The sequence below is a fragment of the Suricata suricatta genome, chromosome 3 (assembly GCF_006229205.1).
Source record: "Suricata suricatta isolate VVHF042 chromosome 3, meerkat_22Aug2017_6uvM2_HiC, whole genome shotgun sequence".
Lineage (NCBI taxonomy): Eukaryota > Metazoa > Chordata > Mammalia > Carnivora > Herpestidae > Suricata > Suricata suricatta.
The window spans coordinates 120,795,273-120,807,148 of NC_043702.1; the positions used below are offsets into that span (position 1 = coordinate 120,795,273).

Genomic DNA, 11,876 nt, shown 5'->3' on the forward strand with positions numbered 1-11,876 from the left:
TTGAATGCTGAGAATGAACTGAGGGTTGAAGGGGAAGGGGGGGGGGAAAGAGGTGGTGGTGATGGTGGAGGGCACTTAAGGGAAAGAGTACTGGGTGTTGTATGGAAAACAATTTGACAATAAAATATTATGGGAAAAAATAAAACTGGAATGAATGAAATAAAAATAAAACCTTTCTTCTTTCTGATATGACCAACTTACACATCTCATATGGAAAACACTTCTTACACTAATGCTAGCATTATGCATATGATATGTATCAACCTCCTTTATTATAGCAAGTGTCCCACCATAAACATTAAATATATTTCTGAGGGGTATCTTGGTGGCTCAGTCAACCAAGCATCCAACTCGATTTCAGAGGCTTAAACTCCCTTATTTCTAGAATTAAAAGGATTCAACATAATCCTAAGAATTCAAAAATCGCCAAGTTACCATATTACACCATATTCTATGTTAAGGTCAGCTAAATAAATTACAGGGCCAATACCCCAAAAATTCTTCATATTCTTCCCATACTAATAAGTCCTCTTATCTTTAGTATTATGTTACTTACCATTATTACAAATACCATAATCATTATATGAAGCTCACACTAATTAATAATCTGAATTGGTTTCAAGATAAATATAATAAACCACATTCCAATTCTAATTAAAAATTATAGCCCATGACCCATAGAACTATCCATTAAATATTTCCTAACACAAACTACCACATCTGTACTTCTCATAATAGCTATCATTATTAAATTAATATATTCTGGTCAATGGACAATTACTAAAATTTTTGTTCCACAGCATCCTTCGTTATTACAGTAGCCTTCATTATAAAACTTGAACTTTCCTTATTCCACTTTTAATACCAGAACTTACACAAAGTATTCCATTAATAATCAGACTTAATAATCTTATCAACATGAAAAAAACTTACATATAAATTTTATATCAAATTTCACCATCAGTTAATCTATATATATTCATTATTGCTATAGCATCAATTATAGTTAGGAGAATGGGGAGGGTTTGACCAAACAGAACTCTAAAAACTTCTAGCCTATCATCAATTGACCATTTAGGCTGACTAGCACTATCATGATTTATAAACAAACCATCTTAGCTCTAAATCCATTTATATTATCTAAATCGAAATTCATTTACATATAATAACAACTACATTTGTATGATTTATTTACAGTTATGCACCACAACACTTATGTACACATGAAATAGAGCATCTTTATTATTTTTTAAAAGTCTTTTTCAACATTTATTTATTTTTGAGGGTAAGAGACAGAATGTGAGCAGGAAAAGAGGCTGAGAGAAAGGGAGACACAGAATCCAAAGCAGGCTCCAGACTCTGAGCTGTCAGCACAGAGCCCAAAGCAGGGTTCAAACTCACAAACCGTGACATCATGACCTGCGGGCTGGAACTCAGGAGCTGTGAGATGATGACCTGAGCTGAAGTAGGACGCTTAACAGACTGAGCCACCCAGGCGCCCCGAAATAGAACACCTTTAATTACTAACACTATTTTTCTCATTACATTATCTCTAGGAAACCTCAACATTCACAGGTTTGTTTTTTTTTACCCAATTGATAATTTTCCAAAAATAGCAGCATTGTTATACCAATATTAAAAGCTCTCATAGAACTGTTCAATCTATAGTTCTGCATACAGTTAACTTCTTCCACACCACTACCATTTCCATCAGTAAATAACAGAAATAAAATGACAACTTGAAAATGTAAGCCAAGTAATTTTTTACATCCGTTCATTATTATATTACCATTGGTCTTTCCCCTAACACCAGTATTATCAGGGCTGGACTAGGAATTTAGGTTAACATACACTAAGCACTTTCAAAGCCCTATAAGCAGAATGTCTTTGTTCCTGAAATACAGATTGCAAATCTATCTTACATCAACTAAATGCAAATCAAACACTTGCACTACGCTAAATCCTCACTGGACTGATGTAGAGTCCAGTCAACTGGCTTTAGTCTTCAGTGTTTAGGGCAGAAGAATGGAGCAAGCCTGACAGAATCAAAGCTCCTTTTTTTGAATCTGCATTTCAAGCAGTCATTCACCACAGGGCTTCATGGAAAGAGGATTCAACCCCTGCCTTTAGATTTAGTCTAATGCTGACTCAATGATTTTACCTATATTCATAAGCCACTTATTATTCTCAATAAACTGTAAAGATATTGGCACATCATGTTTATAATTTGGTGCTTGAACCAGAATTATTGGAAGCCCCTTCCCCTGCCCCAAGCCTTCTTATTCATGGTGAATTAGGGCAGCTTGGAGTTTTATTAAGAAATGATAAAATTTATAACATAATTGTTACTGTTCTACACATTTGTAATAATCTTTCTTTTAGTACTCTCTGTTACAATCAGGGGTTTTGGCAATTGATTATTACCATTAATAACTATAGCCCCTGATACAGCATTTCTTCAAATAAACAATATAAACTTTTACTTCTTCTACTATCATTCTTCAGTCTACTGGCCTCATCAATAATTGGAAAGATCCTGGAAGAGAATGAACAGTATGTCCGTACTTAGCCAGTAATTTAGTCCACAAAGGAACATCTGTATATTTGGCTGTCTTTTCATTACATTTAGCAGGTGTCTTGTCTATTTTAGGTGCAAATGATTTTATCACTACAATTATTAAAATAAAACCACCAACGATATCTCAATATCAAACACAACTATTTGTTTGATGTGTTCTAATTACAGATGCACTATTAAATGCCCAACACTAGCAACCTGTATTACTATGTTAGTAACAGATAATGAGTACCACTTCCTTTGATACTGAAAGATAAGAAGATCCAATATTATCTCAACATCTATTCTGATTCTTCAGCTACCTGAAGATATATTGGATATATAGGGATAGCATGAGTCATAGTATATCAGGGAGTCAGAAGTTACTGATGGATATTCAACTGCACAGGAGGTCAATGCCCTTGGCCCTGAGATCATTTGAGGGTCAACTGTACTTGCAAAACTGGTATTACACCTAGTATTTTTTAACCAGAACAGTGCACTCAAGTACCACATACAGATTAACCAATAAAAGCAATATGTAGACATTTTATTCAGTAGTGTTAATTTCCAAGAACCTCTCCTTTTCCTCATGAGCCCTTTCTGTTCTGTTTCATTTATATCTAGCTCTGAATCCTTGATTTTCCTCCTGGTGGGGCCCATTCTGGCCTTTAGATTGGTGGCTGATCTTGGCTTTGTCATATTGATCTTTACTGATTGATCTTTACTGATCTTGACTTGATTCTCTTCACTTCTTGACACATTAGGTAGGATACTCTTCCTTAGTTCTGACCCTTTGTGACTGCAACCCCTTTTAGGCCAGGTGCTAGGATATGATACCTTGGTTTCCTCCTTGGGGTAGTTCTGATAGCTTACCCTCTGTGGGAGACACTTTTCTGTGTAGGTAAATTGTCAAATAGTCATCTATTCAAGAAAAAAATTTTTTTCTACATTTGATCTTCAACAAACACTCTGACTCAGATCTAAAAGTATCTAGGAACATAAAGTTTCCTTTGCTCTTCTGTTTATTCTCCCATTTAAATAAGAATACCCAGTGCTAGAAATCAATGATCTCTCATAAAGTGGGATTCTGTTTTTTGGTGTAAAACTGCTTTGACAGATGTTTATATAACAGGGGGACTGGTTAGTTAAGGACTTGATTGACTTGGAGTTGTCAGTATTTTGTTGGACTTCTTCACTTTCATTTTACATCATTCTTGGTTATTATTGTACTTCATTGGGACTTATGATCTCTGTGTGTGAGCAGATGAGTAAACAGATGGAAATGATAGACTTGGAGAATAGGTGTAGTCCTCAGCCAGGCCTCCACTCATGGATGGTTAATTCTGGCTTTCCTCGGTTCTGAGGTGGGCAGGAGTGTGGTGAGCACTTACTAAAGGGGGATCCATTAGGATGAGCAAGTTGAATTTGCAAGAGGCATGTTCATTTGGAAATTCTCTTCCCTAGGAAATTTCTTAAAAACAGAATTATCTGCTCATTCTTTGAAGCTTTTTAACAAGACCACCTCACAAAAGACCTGCAATACCCTGAACTTCACTAGAATAATGTTGTTTCTCCAAAGGAGGGGTGGTAGGCCTATAGCCAAATCTGGTCCTGTTTGTTTTTGTATGACTTGTGAGCCAAGAACAATGTTTCACACTTCCAAATGGTTGGGGGGGGGAGCAGAATCAAAAGAAGACTAATATTTCATAACATGTGAACATCACATGAAACTCAAATTTTAGAGTCTCTACATAAGTTTTATTAGAACAGATCTGGAGTGCCTGGATGGCTCAGTCACTTAAACTTCTAACTCTTCAGGTCATGATCTCACAGTTCATGAGTTTGAGCCCCTTGTGGGGCTCTGTGTTGACAGTAAGCAGCCTATTTGGGATTTTCTCTCTCCCTCCCTTTCTCTCTCTTTCTCTTTCTTTCAAAAATAAATAACATTACACACACACACACACACACACACACACACACACACACACACACACCCTTGCCCATTGATTTACATATTGTCTATGGTTATTTCCAGCTACAATGGCAGATTAAGTAGTTCCAACAGAGACTGTATGGTTCACAAAGCTAAAACATCTGCTATCTGGCCCCTCACAGAAAAAGTTTGTCAACACCAACTCTAGAGCTTATGTGAGGAAATGAGGCACTGAATCCCCCTGGGTACATACAAATTGAACATCTCTTTACAACCTTGTATAGGTACCTCTTCTATGCAGTCAAGGAGATGGAACAAGTCAAGGAATAAAGAAAAGACAGTGAGCTGGTAGTCTCAGTGCTTAACTTGAACATTCCTTCAGGAAATCTCCATTGTCAAGTCCTCTTCACTCAAGCAATCACATTCAAACTGCTACCCGACTTGAAGCTGTGGGTCTAGAACAGCAGTCAAAGCCAGTGCATTGGGAATGTAGCCAAGAATTAAGGGTAAACTTGGGACATACCTGATAGGTGTCCCTCCATGGAGTTTCATAATCAGAGCTAAATTGCTCTATCAAATAGTCTCTCTAGCTGGTCCTGTTCCAGAGAACAAGAAGGAAATTGCATTATGGTTTGGGAAAGAGGGGACAATGAAGCAGGGAGTGTCCACTGCCCCAACCAAGGCCTGGGCAGTTGAGATTCTGAAGAAGAAAGAGAGCTTTGCAGAAAGCTACAGCAAGAAAAGCTAGGATGAGGTGCCTGGGAGAGACGGGGACAATAAATGTGTCCTTCATGGACAGAATATATACTCCTGTGAAGGGCAGAGAGGAGAAGAATGGCCTTTCTCACCTCCTGGAAAAAGAAAACATCAAAGGCCAAGGTAGAATTTGATGTGTCCTGCCCCTCCTTAGATGAACAAGGCTATCAGAATGTTCCTGAGAAAGAGATCCACAGTCTTTCTTTGTACAACAGCTTATGTGCATTAAAACTGAAAAGAGCCATATGAAAAATAAGAGGAGATAAAAATCACATGGTCTGATTTGTGGCCCTAGAAAATTTAGTGAACCCCATGATTTAAAGAAAAAAAACAGGGGTGCCTGGGTGGCTCAGTCAGTCGAGTGTCTGACTTTGGGTCAGGTCATGATATTGTGGGCTTGTGGGTTCAAGCTTCACGTCAGGCTCTGTGCTGACAGCTCAGACCCTGGAGCCTGCTTCAGATTCTCTGTCCCTCTCTCGCTCTGCCCCTCCCTTGCTCATGCGCGTTCTCTCTCTCTCTCTCAAGAATAAATAAAACAATTTTTAATTAAAAAAAAGAAAGAAAAAATACTAACAACCCACACTTACTATTTAGTAATTGCTAACTAAATGCCATATGTGTATATGTATAAGTATATAAACATGTGTAAATATATATACATAAAAATACTGTAATCCTTGTAACAACTGAGCAAGATAGATGGTAGTAGTGAAGTAGCCCTATTTCATTAATGAAGAAACCAAGAATTGGACAGGTTAAATGACCTGCTCAAAGCCAAACAGCTGTAAGAGACAGAATGAAGATCTGAAGTCCCTCTGTCCAGTTACCAAGTTTATTTCACAGATGAGCACCACTATCATCTCCAAAAGATGTAAAAAAGTAGCTCCTCAAAAAATTAGAGATATGCCAGCTTCTGCTAAGTATGACCTACTCAATTAAGGGACTAACTGGGTAGAATCATTGAGTTCTCATAATTTTAGCTGCTATAAGAAAATGCTCGATAGGAAAACAATTTTTCGAAATTTCACTGTATTTCATGAGTGGGAGTTTGCTTGCTTGGTCCTAGAGCCAATATAATTTTACCTGGTACTCATGGATCAATTTATTAAACTTGACCTTTTCCAGGATGGCACAGTGTCCCCAGAATCAAAGAAATACAAATTCGTGAAATCCAAGCCTTTGACCACAAAGGTCAAAAGTGAGAATGGGAGGAAGGAGCAGAGAATGCTCATTTTCACTGCTTGGATAGCTCAATTAAGCCCCTAGGTTTCTACAGTATTAGGGGGGCAGTACTATGAAATACCACCCACCAGAATTAAGACTGAGTAAAATAAGGTAAACTTCAAAATAACACACAATAAAAATGGAGGCAAAAACTGCAGTCATCTGGGAGAAAGTCTGACTCCCAGCAGGGCATCTAAAAGGATAAGGGGTGGATTATGTTTACTTTGGCTAAAGGGAAAGTGGGTGCTAGGTGGCCAGGAGAATAGGTAGAGCCCAGCCCACCCAGGGAATTGGTGGTGCTGGCTCACTTGTGAGAAGGCCATTAAGTGAATTCCCCTTTAAAAGCAGTTCTTCCCCCAAAATTTAAATAAATAAATAAATAAAAGCCTGGTCCTCCCATTTGCCAACAGCTTCCATGGAGTGCTAGTTTAGGGAAAACATTTTTCCTTCCAATCCGCCCCAACAACTTGGACAGGATTGGATCATAGAGGAGAAGGGAAGATAAAGAAAAAGGTAGAAAAGGGGAAAAAGAAGATATTTTAATGGGCAGAGAGGGAAGGGAGAGAGTTGGGTAAATGGAGAAGGGAATCTATAGTTCATACCAAATATGGTCAGAAAGAGAATGACATCTAATTTGTGTAGATCTTTTTTTCCTAAGAATTAAGGATCATGATTTTTATCTAAAAGGAAAAATAATAGAAGTAATAGTAAGGCCTAAAGATAGTATCAGAGGCAGGAAAAGATTAGGAAATCAAATTTTTAAAAAAGAGACTGGAGGTTGGGGGTGGCAGTTAATGTAATGAAGTCGTTGTTAGATAAGAGACCAGACTTTTTTTTAAATCGAGAGGGTAAAGAACATTGTAGGGGGTAATGAGGTGAGTGCCTAGCATACTGAAATATAAACATGCCCTGATTTTCTTCCTCATTTAGTCTTATGTCAACATAGAAAAAAGAAATGAATGTGTGTGCATATTTGTTTCTTCATTCATATATACATACGTGTTGGTGGGTATTGATGTGTGCAAATGTGTTTTAGTGGTGAATCTCCTTCTCTTTCCATGTTCATGCTCTCTGGTAGAAAATCAATGACAAAAGGGCAAAAAGCAAAGAAGAGAAATACATATGTTAGACTATCAGTCTCTTAATTTGGGGGAGTTGACTAAAAACAAAGTGCTTCTTTTTTTGGGAACAAAACATTGTCTTTTAAAATCAGAGACAAATGCAAAATATAGTTAGATTACTAAAAAGAGTTCTAATTTATTTTTTTAAATATTGCTTTCTAGGGGTGCCTGGGTGGCTCCGTTGGTTAAATATTGGTTTCTAAGTGCAAAAATAAAGTTTCTTATTAAACAAAGAGTGGTACCAAAAAAAAAAAAGTTTTCAGCAATACTGTTGCTAGAAATGTTCCCTGGGTCTTTGCATAGGCAACCATGGGAAAGAGAGTGGCCATCATTGGAGCTGGTGTCAGTGGCTTGGCCACCATCAGAAGCTGTCTGGAAGAGGGGCTGGAGCCCACCTGCTTTGAGAGGAGTGAAGACATTGGGGGCCTGTGGAAATTCTCGGTAAGTGGGACGTCCCTGCCACAGACCAGGAAGTGAGGTGGGAGGTGTGTGAGAACACAGTCCTGGAGCTCAGGCCTCCAAGCCTGCCGCCACGCAGTTATAATCCCTCTTAGGTTGGAATCTATAAAACAGCATGAGAAGCAGTTTGAAAAGTAAGTTTCTTGCTTACTTCAGAAGTAAATGAGATAACGAGGCTAGCTTTGAAGGTCTCTGTGTAGAGAATTCACCCCTGATAAGCCATCAATAACAGCCACTTATTATTTGAAGATGCTATGCTGTGGCCTCCATCTCCAAGATGGAGGAAGAGGCCGTTAGCCAAGGAATGAAGGCAGCCTCTAGGCTCTGAAAAGGCCAAGGAAGGCTGGCAACATCTGGAAGGGGCAAAGAATGAATCCTCCCCTAGGGCCTCTGGAATGAACACAGCCCCCTGGACACCTTGCTTTCAGCCCAGTGGTACTGACTTCCAACTCCTGGCCTCTGGAACTGGGAGAGAATAGATACATGCTGTTGTAGGCCATCAGATTTGTGGTAACTTATAACAGGAAACTAACACACTGGTTATTCAGAGTTTCCTAACTACCTCTGAGAGGGCCCACATTGCAGATGACAGCATGGCTTACCATGTTTCTCAAAGGCCTCTGAAAGCCTTACAACTGTATGCCTAGAACTCACGTGACAGGATTATATCCTAAAGTCATTTTAATTTTGTAGTTTCATTACCTTTGGTTTCTAAAGTCAACATTATATTCTCTCAGCATTTCTTTTCCTTTGAGAGGCATCCAAACATTTGTTAAGTGCGAAAAAATCAAGGGGCAGATGAGTCAAACTTTTGTAGCTGTTTCCTGGACCACTTCCCTAGGCCCTTCTACTTCTGACTTGTGACACAAATCTAAAGCCAGAGTAATGTCTTTCCCTCACTTGTTTTGATGACGGAGAGAATTAAGTACTTTAGGACTAGGCCATGGGTCTAGGGGAAATCTCTTTCTTTCTCAGGAGATACCCAAACAATACATCAGTAAATTGTCTGGATTTGGACCTGAAGTTTCATGAATAAAAGGCTCTTTTTTCTGGTCACGCAAACCTTTGTTCACTTCCCCTGATTTTATTCTACTCTTTGGATTTTTTTTTTTTAATATTTAGTCTCTCCTTGTGTTGATGACCTCTCTTCCTAGCTTTCTAGCCTTGCCAAAAGCTACAAGTTACAAAATTACTAGACAAAAACCAGTCATTCCAATATACTTTAGACTTAGCCAACTGACTATTTTTATACTGCAGCTGATCTATTTTATTTTCTCTATATAGTTTTTAAGACTTTAATATTTTACATAAAAATCTAGAGATGTATCTTCTTTTGAAAAATCAGAAAATCAGGCAACACTAGATCTCTCCTTACTCATAGTAATAACTGGCCTCTTTTAAACTAAATTTAAATTCTTTACATCACCATATTCATTTTTGGCCCATTTTACTCATTTCTTGTAACTTCCTCTGCACCTATAAAATTTGTCATGATTTGATGTTACATACAAACAGCAATCCTTTAAATTATATGGAATAAAAGTCACACCCATTTACAACATTTTTCATCTCCTTCTTCATAGCTTCACGATCCTTTTTGTCTAAACAAACCTCCATGTTTATACTGTTACAATGTAAACACTGGTCATTGCTGTGCCGCTTAGTGGATTCTGATTACATTTTCTTTCTTGAACACTTTTTGTTTTCACTGGAGTTAATAATGGCCTTGTATCCTTTGTTTAATTTTACAAATACTATCTCTGTTCATCCCCCAAGTTTTCCCACAGAATTGTGATTCTCCTCCCAATATGTTTAAACACATCAGCTAATCCATCAGTTTATTCTTCTCTCAACTATCAAAGATAGTTTTTCTGGCTGTCTTCTCTCCCTCATCAAGACCACTTTGCCATTACCTTTATGTCTTCTCTTATTGTTCTTCTATTTAGTTTATTCTCTACTCTTAGTAGAGTACATCAGTAGTTCTCTGAGAAATCATACAAAAGATTACCAACCTTGAATATCTTATAATATCATTATTGGATCTGGGTTCCCATTTGACTAGACCAAGGCTTAGCTTTTGACTTTCTTAGGTTTCTTAAGTCAGTGTCATCATTCATCTGTCTTCTATCCCCCACAATGTTATTGCTGGGGGGTGGGGGTGGGGAGTTGTTTTACTTTTCTCTGTCTCTCTCTCTCTCTTTTTCCCTGTGGGTTATGACCTCAGGGAAAGTTTTGGGTGAAAAAAGAGTTAAATGCATCTACATAATCTGTCATGTTTAATCAGAAGCTTGGATTCCTTTTGTAATCAGAAAAGAATAAATCTAATTCTGTAAGTAAGCAGGATTTGGCTCATTGTGGATTGATCCCTCAAAAAAAAAAAAACAGTGTACTTAAACATGCAATTATTGACTCAGAAGTCATTCTCTTATGAACTTTCTACCTGACCAACTTAAAATAATCAGTCTATAAACTATAAGCTCAGAGATGCACTTTATAACACTGAGTGGGAACAGTAATGTCCATCATTAAGTTTTAAAAAAGAGCAAGTCACAAATGGTGTATTTAATTGATGCTGCAACTCCTTTCTCAGTAATCAGGACCTTTTGGGAGCCAAAAAAAAAAAACAAAAAAACTGAAGACCAATCAGCTAAACATTTCTAGGGAGACTGATTACCTTGGAGCAGGCAAAGTTGCAAAAGCACCCCAAACTTATCTCAAAGGGTTGCATCATTTTTATTCTGTGAAACTCCTCTCGTGGTGTAACATTACATAATGTTCTTCAACATTGAATAGCTCCAGTACTTCACCTCTACCCTCGTCTTAGTTTCTTATTGCTGTGTAACAAATTACTGCAAACTCACCAACTCGAAACAACACCCATTTATTACTCTCAATTATGTAGGAAGCACAGTATGCTGGGTTCTCAGCTTAAGGTCTCACAAGACCAAAACCAAGGTGTTGGCTGGGCTGGCTCTTATCTAGAGGCACTGGAGAAGAACCTGGTTGCAAATTCATACATGTTTGTGGCTCAACTCAGTTTCTTGCTGATGTGAAGCTAAGGTCTTTGTTTCCTTGCTGGCTATGAATTGGGGATTCCTCTCAGATCTTTGGTCTGTGGCTACTTCCATCTTCAAAGGCAAGAACAAGCTGAATTCTTTTCATGATTTGAACTTCTGACTTCTGCTACTACCCAGATAAAATGTTCTGCTTTTAAAGAGATTATGTGTTTAGACGAAACCCACAAAACAACATAGTCATGGGAGTGACAAGATTTTTACAGGTGTCATCCACATTCAAAGAAGAGAGGACTATACAGGGATGAGAGGCACTAAGCATCATTCTTAAAATTCTGTCTACTACATGACTTAGAAGTTGAGGGAACAGTCATAAGACTGTTGAGTGAAGCATATCACCAACCCTAAAACCCTCACTCTGTCCTAGAAGATCCTTTCTCATCTTCTACTTCTGAATTCTTGATAATTTGCAGTGTTTTATCCATAAGCATTAGTGGAAGCTATTAATGTTAGTTACTAGTCTATAATGTTAGTTAATAGTCTAGACCATAAGCATTAACTAGACTATGAATGCTCAGGTGACTTTTTTTTGTGTTTAAATAGTGTCATAAAGAGAGACAGAAATGCTGATGCATAGGAGCACATGTACCCCAATGTTCATAGCAGCAATGTCAACAATAGCCAAAACATGGAAGGAGCCTAAATGTCCATCACCTGACGAATGGATCAAGAAGATGTGGTATATATTCACGATGGAGTACTACATGGCAATGAGAGGGAATGACATATGGCCCTTTGTAGGAAAGTGG

The 11,876-nt window shown here is 37.9% G+C and overlaps 1 protein-coding gene across 1 annotated transcript in view; it reads left to right on the plus strand.

Moving 5' to 3' along the window:
- The first annotated feature begins 6,975 nt into the window (after window positions 1-6,975).
- The window catches only part of FMO3 (flavin containing dimethylaniline monoxygenase 3), a 21,170-nt gene continuing 16,269 nt past the window's right edge, over window positions 6,976-11,876 (plus strand). Inside the window, exons 1-2 of the mRNA XM_029933069.1 lie at window positions 6,976-6,986; window positions 7,898-8,035. Of these exons, the coding sequence (XP_029788929.1) occupies window positions 7,904-8,035 (132 nt within the window). The 5' untranslated portion in view covers window positions 6,976-6,986; window positions 7,898-7,903. The remainder of the gene's footprint in view (window positions 6,987-7,897; window positions 8,036-11,876) is intronic.